Source organism: Electrophorus electricus, chromosome 4 (assembly GCF_041902795.1).
Source record: "Electrophorus electricus isolate QZ-2024a chromosome 4, ASM4190279v1, whole genome shotgun sequence".
In the NCBI taxonomy this organism is placed as follows: Eukaryota; Metazoa; Chordata; class Actinopteri; order Gymnotiformes; family Gymnotidae; genus Electrophorus; species Electrophorus electricus.
The window spans coordinates 11,434,746-11,453,941 of record NC_137500.1 but is presented as its reverse complement, the minus strand read 5'-3'; the positions used below and the strand labels follow the sequence as shown (position 1 = coordinate 11,453,941).

The 19,196-nt window shown below is 44.0% G+C and overlaps 1 protein-coding gene and 1 long non-coding RNA gene across 9 annotated transcripts in view; one reads left to right on the top strand and one right to left on the bottom strand.

The window, feature by feature from the left end:
* The window catches only part of plxnb2b (plexin b2b), a 94,259-nt gene that overhangs the window by 11,089 nt on the left and 63,974 nt on the right, over positions 1 to 19,196 (bottom strand). For all 8 annotated transcript variants that reach the window (XM_035535967.2, XM_035535978.2, XM_035535975.2 and 5 more), the window contains 23 exons: positions 16,563 to 17,701; positions 15,968 to 16,162; positions 14,608 to 14,733; positions 14,258 to 14,358; positions 12,857 to 12,983; positions 12,088 to 12,244; positions 11,684 to 11,795; positions 11,004 to 11,115; positions 10,476 to 10,577; positions 9,981 to 10,076; positions 9,050 to 9,137; positions 7,885 to 8,051; positions 7,463 to 7,611; positions 6,675 to 6,777; positions 5,503 to 5,639; positions 4,935 to 5,117; positions 4,421 to 4,532; positions 3,383 to 3,598; positions 2,566 to 2,745; positions 2,124 to 2,263; positions 1,861 to 1,961; positions 1,472 to 1,701; positions 360 to 541 (listed from right to left, as the gene is read on the bottom strand). In XM_035535967.2, the coding sequence (XP_035391860.2) occupies positions 360 to 541; positions 1,472 to 1,701; positions 1,861 to 1,961; positions 2,124 to 2,263; positions 2,566 to 2,745; positions 3,383 to 3,598; positions 4,421 to 4,532; positions 4,935 to 5,117; positions 5,503 to 5,639; positions 6,675 to 6,777; positions 7,463 to 7,611; positions 7,885 to 8,051; positions 9,050 to 9,137; positions 9,981 to 10,076; positions 10,476 to 10,577; positions 11,004 to 11,115; positions 11,684 to 11,795; positions 12,088 to 12,244; positions 12,857 to 12,983; positions 14,258 to 14,358; positions 14,608 to 14,733; positions 15,968 to 16,162; positions 16,563 to 17,699 (4,253 nt within the window). In that variant the 5' untranslated portion in view covers positions 17,700 to 17,701. The remainder of the gene's footprint in view (positions 1 to 359; positions 542 to 1,471; positions 1,702 to 1,860; positions 1,962 to 2,123; positions 2,264 to 2,565; positions 2,746 to 3,382; positions 3,599 to 4,420; positions 4,533 to 4,934; positions 5,118 to 5,502; positions 5,640 to 6,674; positions 6,778 to 7,462; positions 7,612 to 7,884; positions 8,052 to 9,049; positions 9,138 to 9,980; positions 10,077 to 10,475; positions 10,578 to 11,003; positions 11,116 to 11,683; positions 11,796 to 12,087; positions 12,245 to 12,856; positions 12,984 to 14,257; positions 14,359 to 14,607; positions 14,734 to 15,967; positions 16,163 to 16,562; positions 17,702 to 19,196) is intronic.
* LOC113571283 (uncharacterized) lies at positions 2,726 to 4,948 on the top strand. Its single transcript, XR_003409986.3, has 4 exons — positions 2,726 to 2,839; positions 4,223 to 4,291; positions 4,393 to 4,492; positions 4,816 to 4,948. It is a non-coding gene; the product is annotated as an uncharacterized LOC113571283 (long non-coding RNA).

Here is a 19,196-nt window from a genome sequence, read left to right as displayed (position 1 = left end):
AAGGGTTGTGCTAAAAATGACCTGCCACCCAAATAATATCCTGCTAGATGTGGTCCTGCAATCAGAGGCTGCCCAGTGAGGAATGGGCTGAAGTTGCCTACAAGACTGCACACCTATGCACCTATAAGACAGGGGTGTCATATAAAGGGACCAGTGAATGTAGGTGCAAGAGGGGTTTCTAATAAAGTGGGTGGGAAGTTCATAATGCACAAATGTTCTAACAAACTAATTGGTGCTCCAAATGTGAGAGCACAGCAGTATAATTATCCCCTACTAGGCTAATCCTGAGTACAGTGTAGTAGAACGCTGTGCTGGGGGGGGGGGGGGGGTTATGGAGCTGAGGGGTGTTAGGAGCTCACCTACGCAGCATAAGTTTGGGGTTCTTGCTCTGCACATATTCCTCCATTAGCCCCAGCAGAAGTGTCCTCATGATATCTGTGTAGTATTCCAGCTTGCCATGCAGGGCCACGGTGAGCAGAGATGCAAAGTACACCTTAGCCCTCGCATTGAAGTCTGGACGGGCCTCCAGAGTCCGGATAAACTAGAGGTAGAGAGACAGAGAATGAATGAGAGTGGGAGATTCAGACAGGGAGGGACAAAGGGGAAGAGATAAAGAGGGAGAGTGGGAATAGAGAGGAAGGGTGAAAGAGGGAGGGATGGAGGGGGGAGAGAGAGAGAGAGAGGAGGGACAAACAGAGGGAAGGAGAGAGAGAGAGATGGCGAGGCCAATTTCTGATGTTTTCATTACTGACAGAAATTCTTGCTGTGAGCAGATGCTCCATTAGACCACAGTGAATAAAAGTGACATAATAAAGGTATCATAAATGCACTCTGATATCATTAAAATAACTGGGCCATTTTGTAATGGAGTGAAGTGTTGTTTCATATGTGTCATTACTTAATTACTAGTGCATGCAGTGGGAAAGATCATGCTGAGATATAATAAAAGCAGTGGCTCTTATGATTTGTGTGTCTGTGTGTACGTGTTTACACGCATGCATTATGAAACATATAGAATAAGGTGAGGGCATGGATTTGTTTTTGGTATGAATATATATGCCCAGAAGGGAAACTGTAATGGCTTTGGGATATTATGAAGATAACTGGCTCTCAATTTCTATACTTGAGAAACACATTATGCTTCATTTATTCAGAAAGGTATGCCCCCAGCTACTGTTCAATGCATGTCAATAAGAATAAAGACCTTCTCTCCTTTGACAAGGAAGATAAGACCTCAATGGTGTCTGAAAACGACATTAGAAGTGCAATGGCGAACTTTGATTGTGGAAGCAGTGATATGAAAATGTAAACCAAGAGGATCGATCTCAGCTGATGTTCCCATAAGTAAAACATTAAAATAAGTGTTCCAATTGAGCTGTCCTAGTAAATGTCATATGGAAAGTGCTTTGGCCAAAAGCATCAACTTAATGAGTACATGTAATCTGATGTCTACATGAGAGGACTGTCATACAGTGATGAGGAAGGTCTTGCTGTTGAGCAGGTTGGAGAACTGGTTGAGAGCCTGGGCCACCGTGGCCCTGCGAGATTCGGGGATGTCCAGCTTGCCGGTGATCATCACGTCGTTGGCACCGTCTTTAGAGGGCAGGAAGAAGACACGGTCTGTGTAGGTCTTATAATCCAGGAATGGGATACGGCCCTCGCTCAGGTCGTTCGTATGGTCCTCCATCTCGATCATCAGATCTGTTGAGCAGTACAGACAGTGCATACATGCATATGTGTGAGAGAGAGAGAGAGAGAGAGAGAGGGGGGAGGTCATGACTTAAACCTATGATGGTTTGTTGAATCTTTTCAGGTGCATATACACAGCATATATGTGTTATGTGTTATGTGGTTAATGACCTGTGAACTCCTTTTTGCAGCGATCACGCACACTCTCTTCCAGATTCTCTAACTGGTGTTTCACCTTCTCATACTCCCGCTCTGCCTGCTGGCTCTTTCTCCTGAAGCCGAGAGAAAAAGAGACAGACAGACAGAGTGAGAGGGACGGAGCGGAAGACAGTCTCTTTTGAAGACTTGAGTAATAATAATAATAATAATAAAAAGAAAATTATGAGCTGTCAACTCTGTGTTTACTGTATGAAATGGGAGATGGAGTTGTGTACCTGTAGCAGACTACAGAGATGGCTATGATTAGTAGCATGGGGACAATAACCGCAGGAATAATGATCGTATCCAGCTTCACCTCATACTTCCTCTCATAGTGCACGGAGCCAACCAGCCACTCACCATTACCAAACTTAATCTGAGACAGAAGGCATATCAGAAATAACAGATTAAAACTGAATTCAACACAGAGCAATGTATCCTGGAGACTTATTCATATGCTGGTTAAGGTCTTACACACATCGCACCAAACTGAGATAAAATATCTGCATGTGTAGTAAAAGGGAAAGCAAATTGTACGCTTAATTTTACTAATGGGAGTCATTACACCTTTATTACAGTAGGAACATGATGAAAAGGGGTCTGTGGGTTACCAAATCAGGTATAAAAACTACGATCATAGGTCAGAAGTGGTGGAGGAGGACAGGGCTGCTGACCCACCAGGAGGTCTAGGAGCTCAGACGTGGTGTCCCGCCGTTGTCTCTTGGAGCGCGCCCTTGGCGTGGTGGTGGGCGGGTCGAGGAACAGCTTGTCGTCCTGGAGGGTGTTCACGTTGCAGAGCACGTCGCCCAGGAACGCTTGCGCTTCCTTGGCCGTCATAGCTTTGGAAAACCCACGACCCTGAATGGGCAACACAAGTACAAGTTGGAAAATATGTTCCATATGCGAGCATATCCGCATATCTTCAAATTAACGACTGGTGAAATATTTATGGGTTGGTTGGTTCCGACTGTTAATTCTTAGCTGCTGTTTCATGTTTGAAGATACCAGAGATATTTACGAGTGCGACACCAAGAACTTACTAAAAACGTTACTATTTGTTAGCGGTCGGTCTATCTGTCTAGCATACTTTTTATCCAAACAGGCTAACTATTTAGCTAGCTAACACGCTCGCTTTCCGTTTTAAGATGTCTTATAAAACTTGTTGCTTTGCCAGTGTCCTTTATTTTGGAGCTGCATGTAGTGCATCGACTATGTTATTCTGAATCAAAGTTTTTGTAGGCAACTCGAAGGTGATTAAAGGCACTCGTTGATTCTAACGATCGGTTAGATTATTGACACCTTAAATTTCACGAGTCTTAACCGAATCAAGTCGCGAGTTAGACAGGCCTACACAAAAGTCCAAGTCGACTCGCGAGTCTTTCAAAATACGAGTGCGACTGAAATCTTCAGCTCAGGCAGGTACTACGGTCGACAGAATAATTTGAGACCAAAAATTGACAAACGGAAGTATTCTGCGACTACTGAGTAGACACACCGTGACAATGATCATGCTGTTCTCGGTGATGACGTTGCTGGGTAGTTTGTTGAAGGTGGGGTCGGGGTGGTATTCAAACGGTTGGAGCTCTACTATGTGGTTGTCCAGGTGGATGAACGTTCTAAAAGAAAGGCCCTCGTGTGTTCTGTTCACGCTCACGGAAGGTGAGAGAAACTGTAGAGTGGTGTCATTCTTACCGGCAGCCTCTTGGACAAACTGGGAAGGAACAGAACATAAAAATACATATTGAGAATACAAAAGTGTGGTGGAATTTCTTTACGCACAAACACGTACGCACATACACAAATGAGATGTGATAACAGAGGGCTGTTTTTATTCGCACGCCTATAACATGCACATAGGCAGGAAGAATGAGAAGCTCTCACCGCTGCTGCCTTCTGTGTTAATCAAGCAGAACAGCTAGTATCATATTAGTGCAGCCTCTAAATGAAAATGAGTCAGATCTCTGCTGCACTCAGACTGAGAGCTAAGAGCACATACTCAAGCTCCACAGCACAGAACCTCACTGAAATGCCCTCACCTTGTATTAAATTCCAGCACACCTCCATATATTCCACATAAATTTAGAGCAGGCTTCATTTTAAGTTTCTCTAAGTAATTGCAGAAGGTTGCAGGTCTTTACTCGCATTTGTATTCAGCAATGCTATATGGGAATTGAATGACTGTGGGTGTTGGAGGCGGGCGGGGATGTACAGACATGGAGAAGTAGGTGAATTTTAGAGTTTATTCTCTGATGAGAAAGATTATACCAAACAAATATGTATCAGGTTCTGTGCAAAATTAAGGCTTGTTTAATCTTTGCATTTTTGTTTATAACAGCTTTGGAACTGACCATCTGCCACATCAAAAAATTGAAACCAGAATCTTAGGGAGCCAAGTGGGATTCAGGTAAAAAGAAAGAGAAAGAGCAATATTCAGAAACATGCAGGAAGAACAATTTTGTCTTCAGGACAGCATGTCAATTGAATGTTAACCCTACGTCTCTACAGATGTTTGGCACTGTGAAAGTCTCAGTACCTCCAAAGGAGTGTGAAGTCCTGACCATTCATCTGCTGAAACTTGCACTCGGACAGAAGCCTTCTGAATGAGGTCAAAGCCTGAACCAGTCACCACAATCTTTCTTCCACCACTGAACTCCCCCCCCACACCCACACCCACCCACACACACACACCACACACACACACACACACACACACACACACACACACACACACACACACGTGGTGATTTCATTTAAAACTTTCTGTTATGCAACTTTCTAAACAAAGTGAAAGTATTTTAAATTGTTCTACTTCTCTGTCTTCAAGATTAATCTCAAAAAGCTGAGTAAAACCCACAGTGTTAAACCATGCTTTTACTCTTACAGATTAAACTAAAGGCAGCAATTTGACTGTGTTTTGTTTTCTTCCAGTGCAATCTGTTTTCAAGTGCACACACCACTGGCATTTGCACAGAGAGCAATTTGTCATCTGAAATGGAGAAGAACAAAGCTCCTGGTGCCAAAGGGAAGAGGAAACAACACAAACTCACCAGTCGAAGCTCTCCTTGGGCTGGTGGTCGGCCACCTCGGGGTTGGCGGAGAACTGGAAGGACGCAGGGACCTGAGTGACAGTTTGCTTCCCGTACATCACCGTAACAGGGAGGGGGTCGGAGGGTACCCTCTCAGCCCCATACTGCCCCACCTTACATGTGATCTGTTTTCCAAACTGCTCCCTGTGAGGGGAAAATAGGGAGAGGGTAAGGGAGGTGGAGGGGGATGGTTCAAAGAAAATGTATTAAGCAAGAGTGGTAACAGTCAAACCAAAATGAGGAAAAATACCAGCAGCAGAGGAGAAAATTGAGGGGAGAGGTTAAGATAACTGGGACACTATGAATGAAAGGAGATGATGGGAAATCTCCAAGGAGAGAGAGAGAGAGAGCACGAGAGAGAGAGAGAGCAGCATTGCAAATAAGGTCGCGTGTACACACAGAACCCTCACAGGTTAAGAGTAATTACTTTCTACTGCATCTGCCAACATACTTTTATATAAGTGCAACTGTTTAAGAAATAAAGGTAATTATACAAGCTACGTCTCCCATGATGCAACAGTGCACTCACACTGGGCATGACACTCCACCCACAGTGATGTTAATGTCTTCTTCAGAGGCTGTGTCAAGGGCAGTCCCGGTGATGGTAATGATGGTCCCTCCTGCTTTTGGTCCCTTCTTGGGGTGTACCGCTTCAGGCTTGGGATCCTGGGAAACGGATGAGAAGACAACAGGAAGAAAAACGTATTACTGGCCAGCTCCAAGGCAGCTTTCCAAACATTACATCATTCAACAGCCTCTGTCAGCCACAAGCACTTACAAGGGCATGCCAGTAAAAAGCAAGGCCTTCGCAAGAATGAGAATGAGTAAAAAGTGTTCCTTTTTTCACAAGGGCATGCAGAATCATCAAATTATCTTACCACTGTTGTTTGTACTACTGACCTTTTACATACACATTTAGCTTGTGCACAAATCATTTGGTATCATACATCTAACATGCATTCAAACACAGTTTAGTCCGATCTGATGTCATTTATGTCTCAGCAAATGATCACAAGCAGGTAGCTTGTATGAACAATCAAATCCGATTAGTTGATGAAAAGGGAAAAAGAGCCACAGTACTAAGCTGAGGGAAACCGTACAGCCTTCTGTCTAAATGTTGCTTTTGAATCTCAGATCCTGGGGGTGAGTATCAGTTGGGGGCTAATTGAGTGAGCAGCAGCTAAAAAAACTGGCAGTGAAAGACATTAACTGTATTACCACCTACTCTTAACTATATCATAACTCCCCCAGGTTCTAGTCTCACATCTCCCACAGGCTGTACTGACACTGGCGCAGGGAACTCCATCTCTCTCACTCACTCGCTCTTGTACCCGCACACACTGTCAGCTCACTGAGTAAACATGCAGCCTTAGCAAGACCCGGCGGGAGCAATAGAACCACGTTAACCCCCTATAATATCGATGTAATAAAACTGGCCTATGCACAGAGTCTACTGTGCACTGCTAACTTGACAGATAAATAATCACACAGTGGAAGATGAAATACATCATCCTGCTGTGCTACAGCTAAGAACAGTTTCGCTGTTTTGTTTGGGGAAAAGGATGTAAAATGGCCCAGACACACAAAGCAGGATGCTGAACCCAAGTGTGCTCAGCAAGAAATGACCAATTTATCAGTGCCAGACTGAATTGTAGTGGATGTGTGATGCACGCTGGGTAATATAGTTTTGTCATGACTCACCCGGTAGGTAAATAAGACCGAGGACATCCCTGTCCTCCCTCCTCTGACCTCCACCTCCACCCGTCCTGCACGTGGGCTTGATGGGCCGATCTTGCACACAACACTGCAAAAGAGCACTGGGTGGGTTAGCTCTGCTCCACCGTCTCTGCCCACTGTCGTTCTGCTGTGCTACTGGCTTTCCACCTTCTGCTTATGCCTGCACCTCCCGTGACCTCTGGCTCACAGTGCACACAGAGAGTGCCGCCAGAGCCCTGCACCTTCACCCCGGAGCACACACACGCTCTGAGAGGCCCTCCAGAGCACTCAGCTCAGCTACATGCTCCCCTCCCCAAACCCCCACCATATGCAGCTCTGAGTGGAGCTTTCAAAACCGGTATGTCCCTGAAGCCTAAGCCAGGTCATTGGCGAGGAGAGGTCAGCACCAGAACGACCTCGAAAGCTTTGGCTGGGCTTTTGAGTTTATCATGCAAGTCTTCTTCCTCCTCTGCTAAGAGAGGCGCAGTTCAATACCTCTAAGCTTAAGACTTACATATCAGAAACAGTTACAAGTGCTGAGGGAACTCAAAGGAAACTGAGGGATTAGAAGAAAACACACAAGACAACAAGCATTTTCACATATTATAAACAATGTGCTATAGAAGCACTTTGAAAGACACCTGGCTGCAAACTGACCCTGAGACCCTGGAATTATCCCAGAATTCTAAGGTTAATTCTCACTAACCTTCTGTCTTGTCCCTTAGGACTTCAGTTTGATCTACAGGTCTCAGTAAATCATCTTGAAACATCACCTGGTAGAAACAGAGTATTTCTCCTCCTGGTGGACGCAGGGCACTCCTGCCACAGTGATGCTCTTGATGTCATCCTTCTGAATGCCCAAGTTAGAGCCTTTAATAGTGACAGAGATTCCTCCATTCAGGGGACCATAGTGTGGAATGATCTAGAAGGAGCGGTGAAGACAAAAGAGATTGCAGATAGTTAGTGCAGATAAATTATCAGGCTCCACTACCACACTTCCTACATTGAACTACATCATACCAAAAAATAAACCAAAAAGAAAACTCCTGAAAAAACAAAGTAAGCTTTATCTTAGTGACCACCTTAACAACAGGCCCCTTAGACATGAACAGGAAAAGCTCTCTGGATTCAAAGGTGCATACAATCAGTGTAGGAATGGGATAGGTGAAAAGTGTTTGAATGGAAAGGAGCTCACGTCTGTGATTCCAGGCGGAGGGCAGTCCTGCTCCTCTTCAGCAGTGGGACAGAGTTTGGAAAACACACAGGAGCGTGTCCGAGCACACCACACACAGTCGTATTTAAGGTGTGCATTCTTACACAGACTGCAGTCTTCGCGGCCAAGCGAACAGTTATACAGGGTTACTAAACGCAAAGGACAAGGAGAACCCTTGTTCAGCACTACAAAATCAACCTTTACAAGAACAGTATTTAACTTATAATATATATACACACACATACACACACACACACACACACACAAAGTAATCATTTATTTGAATTTATTATATGCCACAAAATACTGAACAACCCTGCTGAAGAGAGCCACAGTGTATGTGATATGCTCAGCTGGTCACAGCACACTATGGTTGTTGGATTGCTACACCTCCTGCTGCTTCTGGCATTTCTGTAACTTTATCATACAAGATGGCAATTTAACATACAGAAGCAGCAAAGCGGTCTATTTTTGGCTTAATGTTAACAGAGTTAGCAGCACATGTCTATGCTCATTCAATCCCCCTCCTCTGTGTCCCCACTTAGAACGACAATGTCATAGCTACTGACAAAGTAAGCATATTTATGAGAAAGTTATGTTCGAGATTGTGAACTTTTTCCACAAAGTGCCTGCAACCCCACAATATTCTTGCAACTCAGCATTTGAAAACAACTGCGTGAAATAACATCAAAACCTATACATATCACAGAAAAGCACTAGCTAAGTAATTAACAGATAGTATTAAAAGCTCTCATAAGTAGTTTATTGGTTACATTCTTTTAAGTCTATGCAAACAAAGTATATTGTTTCCCAACTATAGAAATGGTAGCTCAAGTCAAATTTCAGCAATGAGGTATTCATTCACCTGTTCATGGTGTGACCTGGCATAATTTAACAACAACAACAACAAAAGAACTGTTAAGCCAAGTCAGTAACTGTTTTCTGCTTTAATTAACAAGCACACATTATGTAAAACATGACATAATTCATGTGATCTCTACACTGGCTTCTGTTTTAAAATTGTTAGTCAATATCATGATACCATGAAACCCTGATATTTTATACCATGTTATCATAACGTGAAAATTTAAAACACAACACCCCTACAACATACAACCATCTAAACTCCTACTAGCATCAGACTTACCATTGAGTGTGCTGTCAATCTTCTTCTCTGTGTATTTGTCTTTGATATGGAACAGGACACTCATCTCCTGGGCCTTATCATATGAAAACTGAAGACACACAGCAGAGAGACAAAGCGAGTGTGAGAGAGACCCAGTCACACTGTTAAAAGTTTCCCTTGATTCTACACGAGCCCCACGTCAGTATGTAGGCAGCTTCGAGTACAATCTGCTTCTCATATCTGCAGGCACTCTGCTTTTCCACACACATTCTTGCCTTCTTCTGGAGTATGCCTGGCAGTGTGTCAGGCCTGTTTGAAATGGAGCCGCCGCCCCAGGGCTGTTCTCTGGGTGTGCAGCTACATGCCGGGCCCTGCCGGGGCCTGAGGCTTTGGGAAGTTGAGAGAGCGTTCACTGCGAGGACACATCGACATGCTGGAGCTTTGACCATCAGGGGGTGCCGTAACCCCAACCTCTCTGCTGTGCTACTGCTGGGAGTGGGGCTCTTCAGTGCTGATCCCTAATGAGTTCAACAGTTTTTCACTCTCCCCTTAGCAGAATACTCAGGGAAGGGAGCTTGTGTGTGAGCTCTGCTGACAGATTTTGGGCTGAAGCACATCTAAATCTAGTCACCATTTATGACCGTGTCTTCTGCACATAATTTAAAGCTTAGTCCAGTTAAAGGGAGACAACATATGCAAAGCTATGACAGACTTAAATGACTGAAATGGCATCCAGCTGCCTTAATAGTGATGAGCATGATTAAATATCTACTTCAACTGCATTACACAGAAGCAAGAAGGCTTATTGTTCATACTGCATAAGTGTGAGAATAAGGAAGAGACAAATATAGAAGGAGAGTGAAAGCAAGTGAGAGCAAGTGAGAGAGACAGAGTGAGAGAGCAAGAGAGCGAGAGAGCGAGAGCGTGGGAGTGATGGTTGTGTGTTACCTACCACGTATCCACTGAAATAGAAAAAGGGAGTTTCTTCTGTTGTCACATCATCTTCAAACTGCTTCATCAGCTCGGTCCCTATAGTGAACTCTCGGTCCTACAACATCAATTGTTTTTAGTAAACTAATACTGCGTTCAGGGTAGGTCTATGTTCAGAGTCTGTCTGTGTGTGTGTGTATTGATGGTGACCTTTTAATCCCACAACATCAATACCACAGAGCTAATACTGAACTCAAATGTTACCCAGTAGTCTCCATAATCAGGAGAGGCTTCAGTAAAGTGTCTCTCTCTACAAGAACTAATGTGAAGGAGGATAGCACAGTAATGAAAGTAAAATATTCAGACCATGATAATTCTGTCCATACCATGCATAATAATTCTGTCCATCCTATGGTCCTAAACCAGAGTAGCACTCCTACAAACATTACGGAAGACAGGACCTGGGCATGCAGACACATTCACTCACGTCAACAGCTTCAGCGGCATCACCACTCACCTTGTAGGCTTCCAGATTTACTCCTTCAAAATTGATGCGAGTCCTGTATCCCACCGGAATGAGTGTGGGGTCTGGGTTCTCAAACCGTGGACAGTTCTTTGCCTGCACCACATGGGAAATGCACAAATCTCACTACTACTCCACAGTCTGTTGTGAGGATCACCAGATTCAAATTACTTTAAGAAAAGAAAAAGAAAAAAAGAAAAACTCTGTGAAAGGGTTTAAGGTTATTTTTGCTAGCGTCTATGCCAAATTCGACTTTGTCTAGTGTATAGAAAACATGCAAATTATTCATGCAGCTTCTTTCATTCAAAGCAGCTTGCTCCAATTAATCTTTTCAAAGGCAAATGTTCCTGAGGACAGGAATGTTTGCAATGTTGTCTTTCAGTCTTGCACGGCTCAGTATGCATACACAGCTGTGATCCTAGTAACCATGGCCTTTTCCTCCTGCACAACCTGAAGACGGAGTTTGTGGTGCACACACAGCATTAAGACCCTTGCAAATAAATGAGGTTCAGTGGCTGGCACCTGTTTGTGCTTGATGATGTTGGGGCCTGACTCAGCGTTGCTCATGTCAGAGCAGGTGTGGTCAGCAGTGTTCCACTGACATGCCCATGGCCTGCTCACACACGCTATGCACCTACGAGGAGAACAAGGGAGAGAGATTAAAATATACACCTACAGAAAAAGATGGAAGTGTCAACACACAGACCCCCTGGAGCCATAATTACATTTTTCAGCAGTGCATAAATGTTGTGATAAACTACATCTCTGCACTTCTCAGGAGTGTGCATTCATTGGATACAGTCCACAGTACATACAAAAAGAAATAAGGAAAAGAAAAAAAAAAGCCAAACAGTATAGGAGATAGGAAAAAACAGATTGACTTTGGTTTTTGATTAATGAATAGGAAACTAAAGCAATTTCCTGCTCTTGGTGGAGTTAAAAAAAGAAAGAAAAGCAGGACCTGCAGAAGCAAATTCAATTCCAGCTTCACTCATGCATCACAATTTATGAGCGAACCTTAGCTTCATCCATACAGATGCATGTATTCATCACACACACACAGACAAAGAGAGAGAGTGAGAGAGAGAGAGAGAGAGAGAGAGAGAGAGAGAGAGAGAGCGCGCACCACCATCAGCATGAAACACAGCGGTGCTTAAGGCGGGGCTGGGCTGGGTGAGACGGGGACAGGGGTAGTCACTCACGGTGTGTTTTCTGCCTTGTGAACAGCTGCTGCACAGTTGTAGAACTCGTAGTCACGAGCAGCCACCTCCACGCTGCCGTTCACAAAGATTCTCAGTGGCACTGAGACGGAGTCTGCATGGGACAGGCAGGAACAATGTGGGAAACCTTGTAGGTTAATGACAGTGGGAGCTGGGGACTGTACATCCTCCAGTACCAGTACATGCCATAATTATTCGATGTAAGTACTAGATAGCATTAACTTTGTTCTCCAGTACTGAACATTTTCATGCATTTTAATATGATAGGATTACTCAGTGCTAATGCATTCAGTGTGATGAAGTTCTTTAAATGAAGAAAAAAAAACTCTTCAGAAAAAAGGGCTTAATGTTGTGAAATGCAGGGCAGTTGGGGTGCAGCTGGGTACCTTGGTTGGGGGGTGTGGGCGGCAGCATCTCAGAGGGTGGCAGGTGGCAGCTCACCATGGAATCGACCATCGTGGCATTGCTAGTATACAAGCCCACCATGCAGTGAATTCTGTCAAAGTCTCTAATGCTGGGCAGGGAAGGGATGTTGATCTCGACCTATGAAAACACAGCAAGGGAGGGGTGTGGGGTTGGGTCATGAGCTTCGCTAGAACACCTCGACATAATGAGCGGATCTATGAAGAGTCAAACACAAAATCTTTGGTACACATCATGTGCAAAGTAACATTATGACTTATGTCTTTATATTGTCTGATTTGATGCCATTGCTTGGAAATTAAGGCAAAAATATATATTAACAAGCCATAAAGAACTAGTTTACTTTGTATAAGTGCCAAAGTTTGCAATCATCTGAAAATCTAAACTATGCTTTACACAGGTATCCATTATCTCCCCTTAACAAGTGCAAACTTAAAAAGGGCCTTAGCATAATTTACACACAATAACACAATAATACACCACCATAAATAAAAGTAAGAGTCCAGAACTTTAAAGAAGCAACAATAAGGTCTGAGCAAGCAAGTGCAAAATCAGGCTATAAAACTGAATTAGCATGCAGTATATTCCTTCTGTACATGCACCATATGGCTGCACTGTTGAGCTGTTGAGTAGGGGCAACAGATCAGTGTGCTTATCTTTTTTAATGCTTGTTTGAGAAAGGAAGTATTAAAATAAGTGCAGTAATTGTGTCCGTGATCCCTGTGCCATCACCTGCTGGGACCTCTTGCAGCTGAGCCTGGGAGGGTGGAAGGAGACGATTTTAACACACTGCTGCTTGGGGCTCCACAGCCAAGCATTCTTCTCCTCAGCTCGAAGGCAGTCCGACCTCCTGGTGCACCTATGGGGCAGGGATAGGGCGGGGTGACCCATATGAAAAGCACAACTACCTGCTCTACATGCAATGGGCAGGCACTGACCAGTTTGTTCGAAACATCTTGGCTATAGGCACTGTACGGTCATACATTTACAGACCGCACTGCACACAGACCGGTAAGCCTCCCTGCACCCCATTTATCAACAGGTAGTTTCTGACTACAGGACCAGTATTACTTAGTTGGTGGAGGATTTTTAACTGTAGGACATTGTTGTACATGTGTTGTGTCTTGGTAATAGGTGACACATGGGTGTAGAACTACATCTGGAGTTATGGTCCACAGTTGTATCACTGAGTTGATAATGGCCCAATACATCTAGCCAACAGCAGTCCTGACAACTGATTGTGAATGGAATTGTATAATTAAAGGTTTACCTATAAGATAGGTGCTTATACTGAATTGGTTGGGTATATCTGTAATTAGTATGTTAAAAGTGGCTAAATTATAAATAGTTAAAAAAAAAGCAATGCAACTGGCATGTTAATGAAGTGTACACTAAACTGAAAAAATTAAAATTTAAGAAAGTTAGACTCATAAAATTACATAGTTTTTCTCTTAAGAAGAAACTGCCTGAAGGAAGTAGTTATCCAACAATGGATCCAAAGAAAATTTCACTTCATAAATTATTTAGGCTTAAAAATATGTCCAGAAATAACTGGACTAATTTTACATATTTATAATAATCTCACAATGCGAACTATTAGATATATTGCCTATGCTTAAGATGTTTTCACTTGCTAAAGAAACCTTGTTGTTTTATGTGTGTGTGTGGTGGTGGTGTTTTTTTTTTTTTTTTTTTTGCAGTGTAAGCGTATCATCATGGTTATACACAAGCTCTCAGCTACGGTGCTGCAGTGATTTATTCTGCTAAATGTCCCAGGTTGCAGGGAGAAGCCCTTTGGTGCCTGGGACTTGTATAACCATCCAGCCACTTGTAAGCTTTCAGCTTGTTACACTGTATAGTTTCAAGCCGAGCCCCCAACCATTCAAACTTCTTATGCAGATGGCACTCCAGCAAAATTCCTTCCATATGAAATCTGGTTTTATGTGGCTATTAATCAATCTTCAAGGACTTGTTACAAAGATGTGTTATGTAAGTTTGTGGTGAGCATTTAAAACTCTTTATTTTGTTATGACAAATTAAAAAAGGTAACTGAATTAGGAGCTCTAGGAAATGCCCATTTCTGTACATTACACAGAAAGTAGACAGATCATAAAGATCATAAAGAAGCTTCACCTTCCCTCCAGGACACACCAGCCACAGTACGGATCTCTCTGGGCTACACATGACTTGCAGTCTGTCTTCTGATGGCAGGACTGCACTGGCACCTTTGTAATCTACATGCCCACAGAAACAGCAAAAGACAAAATAAATCCACAAAACTTTGACTGACTCTAGATTTAAACTATGCCCCATTTTTAGGATATTTTATGGAACCATGCATGTGGCATTAGTCGGAGGTGTACACAATGGTAGGTGTTAGAGCATATTCCTTCAACATCAAACGTTACCCCCAGGCAGAGAAATGAGCCCTTTCACCAATACACACAGCCTTAATGCCATGATGAATGACTTCAGTGCAGCACCTTTTTCTCCGTGGTGATGTACAGGTGGCTCTGGGTCTTGTCAAAGAAAAGGTTCTTATTCACACGGTCGCCTGTGGTGTCACCAGGAACCCTGTTGTACACCTCTGGATTGCTTGACAAATGAACCTGCGCAGTCGGAGAACAATAGCCACAGAGCAGATCACAATTATGCAGTGCAGCACGGGACAAGGGATATCCGTCATCCATGTCCGCTATGTAAAAACCCACACATGGCGTCCCACACACCTGAGACACACCTGCCAAAATGTCACTCCCGAACTAATGGCCTACAAGCCGGTTAATGACCACAAACACCAGGATCCTTGCTCTAGAATGCCAAAAATATCCTACAGTGCTCTTCATTATGAGGGCAGGCATCAGAAAGGCCTGGATAAGTGAAAGGAAGATGCCAGCAATTCCAATCTAAGCTTCTCTTTTCCATTCAATCTGCCAGAGATCTAGTCTTAATGAAGGACAGAGCCCATGTAGAGAAGGCTTCACATGGCTGGAACCACAGGCTGCATGTAGGCACTGACTCATAATCTAAAAACAAATCTAATGTAACTAGTCAGTGTCTATATTCAAAGAGTATCTGTAGATCTCATTTATGATCAGAATAACCCTGAGCCTGCTTATCTAAACTACTGCAGTCTGTAAAGCAAAGTTGGAAATAGTCTCTATGCACCAGCTTTGTGTGCGAAACAAACTGTTCATCAGCTCTACAATAGGGCACAGACACAATTATAATTCACACTTCATTCTTCTGCCTGACAGATCCACAGAATTACCACACACAATCCTTACCTGCCAAAACTGATTTTTCCCCTGTTGCATGGGAGCCAAGTTAAGAATGAGGCACACCATTTACAGAGGAGGGAAAAAAGGCATCTTCAGGTACCTCAAGATGTCTTAAACAAAAACAGAATTATTCTGCTTTGCAGCCACCTCTTCTGTTTATTGAGTACCATAATTCTTAGTCATAGATAAAAGCATTTAAAGCATTTAATCATACTAAAATTTAAGATGCTCCCTAAGCATAATATTTCACCATTACCTCCATTTTGTTACTTATGTAAAGTGCACCTCAACTGTCACTCATACTCAGTGGTCATTAACTCTCTTCCTGAAAACCAACCTTCCAGCTGAGTTGAGCTCCAACACCTGATCATGCTAATTAATACCTTCTGCCCAGACCAGGTGTTATAGACAGTCAAAAAGAGAACTCAGCATGCAGGCAAATCTCGTAGAAAAGTGTCAGTGACCACTGTTTTAGCCAAACCACCACTTAAGGAGCATTGCTTTTGTGAAGGCTCTAGGACGTGGTCATCATTGCTACTGTTGCTCTCTTGTTGAAGCATACCTTCAACACCTCTCCGAGGCTGTTCCCCAGGAAGGCTATAGTGTCGTCATTCTCCACATCGATGGCCACCGCAGTCAGATGACCTCGACCTTGCCGGTTGAACACTGACTCTGCCTGCAGGGCAAACTCAGGTTTGCTGGCCAACGGAGAGCGGAGAAACTCTGCTCCACACCGGTTCTGGTCCACTATCTCCTTCTGTGGTGGAGCAAAGGGGGGGGGGGGGGGTCTTTAAGTCTCTGGAGTATCTCTGGAAAATCCACTGAAGCCTAGCAGCCATAACAAAGGTTTAAACCTTTACAGAAGTGTCCTCAAATATGCACTTAAAAATAGGGAATCACCATCTCTGGAGGTCTACAACACTCTAGAATTTACCCGTTTTCCAAAGCTAACTTGGCACAATTGGCTCCAACATTCACTTGCTCAGTATGGACCATTATTCATAAAGGCTTTGATTTGCAAGGTCAGGTTTTAAATTAGGTTGTAATTACAACTCTGCAGAGTGGGACAGACCTGTAGAGACATCCCTGTACTACAAACTAAATGGCATTACTGCCAAAGCCATTGCTCTGCTACTTACACTATGGTCATTACTTACACTATGTCGATTGGTACATGGGTTGTTTGTGCTGGATATGTAGGGGGTGTACACTGCTGTTCTTCCTCCAATCTTCCCATATTGAGTATAGCAAGCTTTGAGGATGTCAGCCACCCTCTCATTTATGCGCTTTAATGGATACATGCAAAGAGCAGAGTCTGTGGCATTCTCACCGTCTGGACTGGCCACAACAAACAGCACCTTATCCCAGACTGTAATAGTCCCAAACTGACCGGAGTTCAGCATAGCGCGGGCCAGTTCCTTTCCTGGTTCAGTCACGTATGCAGCTTGGACTTTGCTGTATTGCACACCATTGGCAGTGCAGTTCAGCTGGAGCTCTGTGTAGGAGTAGTAGCCTTCGTCTTGTTCGCAAAGGCGTGACACGAAGGAAAAGTTCCTGTTGTCCGAGCTGTCCTGCGTGCGGGAGAATAGGAAGTACACAAAGCCGGAGTCTTTGAAGGCAAAGCGGAACTGGTGCTGGTACTTGGGTACGAATGGGATGGTCTGCACACCAGAGGCCTCCACGATGTTCTCGAACACCACCCAGTCCTTGTAGTTCTCCAGGATACGTGTGGTGATGAGCTTGGGGTTATCCTGGCTCCCATAGCCCTTTGCGACCAGAAAGACACTGAATGGCTTCTTCTCAGGGGTGTCCTTGAACTGGAATGTGGCCATGACAGCCACGACTGGCACGTTCTCCTCGATGCTGGCGGCGTACGTGCGCTCACCTTTGTTGTCACTGTAGTAGATCTGCTTGCTCACATCGCTGAGGTCCAGCAGTGAGCAGATGCCTCTGTACACGCTCCCACACACGATCAGCGATCCATTGGCCGAGTGCACCAGGAGGAGCTTGTTGATGTTGTCCGTATCCTTGAGGTCCGCAGACATGCAGGTGGACATGGGGGGCGTGCAGCTGCGGGCATCCTTCTTGGGACCTGTCTCTGCTTTTGCCTCCAGACTGAGGAAGGCATCGAGCTGGTAGATGGCGTTGATGGCACCCAGGTAAACACGGCCAGTGAGAGGGTCCTGCACCACACTGTTAATACACGTCTCCGTGTGGAACTCCAGAACCGACCCCTCAGAAGAGACAGAGGAGACACACACCACGAGCAGGACCATCAGCACCCAACCCGCCATCTCTGTACATTCGAGGGAGGGAGAGAGAAAAAGGGAGAGAGAGAAAGCAGAAGATGAAAGAAATAAATGTTTACAGAAGCTAAATACAGCCCAGAGTCATGTGATTCCCTTATGAAAGCATTCAAGTGGAAGCATTTCTAAGGTCGATGGTAGCCAGCAGCTTCTATTGGGACTATAAACACTAAAATATGTTTCTGAATGATTAGACCCATGGTTGACATTTCCATGGTTACAGACACTAATATATTAAGTTTGCTTTCAAAAAGGACTTGGCTTTTAAGTACCATATTCAAGCTACAAGTTGTTCCAGTCAATAATTAAGACATCCCAGCAGACTTTAGAACTTTAAGCTATCTGAGCAGAACACAAAGTGATGGTCTGCAATTACCTTCCCCCTTGTCTCCCGCTCACTCTCAGAGGACGTTTATCTTAGTTTGGTCACAGCTGCTCAAGCACAGCCAATCATCTGTTGCTTATTTCATTATGTATAAATGACAGCAATGCAATTTAACTCACAGACAAACTTAAGCACGAACACAAAGCCTCTCAGCCACACACACACACACACACACACACACACACACACACACACACACACACACACACACAACTGAGAGGAAAATCTGCCTGAATCACAAGAAATTTACAATTCTGCATTTTCATGTACACATATGCACATACACACATTCACATGAGCTTTGGAGAAATCGGTAGTGGAGTCTCTGCCCTTGATTCCCGTCATACGGCTAAACCTAGAGGCACACTTGTCAAATAGACAGTTCTGATGAGCCTCCCACATGGCTGAGCATGGATGACTGTTAGGTTGTGTTAACCTGCCTTCCCCTGCAGCTCCCACCACGTGCACAGCTCATTATCCATTCACCCCCAAGGGCTCGGTTAATTTCAGCTCACACTCTGATTTCCATAAAAGCTCTGGTCTCCTCATTGCCCAACTTCATCTGAGTTTTTTTCCTCCCCCTTCTGAGCATGAGGCTCATTTATTTTAAATTCCATTTCTCCGGGTAAATGTGTCTGCCCTTTCTAATTCAGACCCTGAAACAATTTTAAACAATTTGTGCTTGAGTTTGAAACAATGATATAAACTAGCACATGTTCTTTGTGCGCTTTGTGGTAGTAAAATTCCATGTTTGCTTTTTGCATGCCCATCAAGTGAGCTGAATCCCTTTCCTGCAATAGGTACAGTGTTATTTTAACTGAGCAACCATTCTGCAGTGATCATACATCAAACTGGTAATAGTCACAGATGCAAAAGGTCAAGCTTTTGTGTTGCACATAGCTGCCACACATTATTTGTAGATAATAATCAGAAGGGAAGACATGCATGTTTGACCCCAACACTGTAGAAAAGGCAGGCACTTCCCCAGGTCACACACCTCCAACAGACACTACATCACACTCCCTGCCTACTGTTTCATCAAGCTGCAAAGCAAAACTACTTATCTCCCATTTATCCTTAACCCTGGGTCAGGAAGGCTG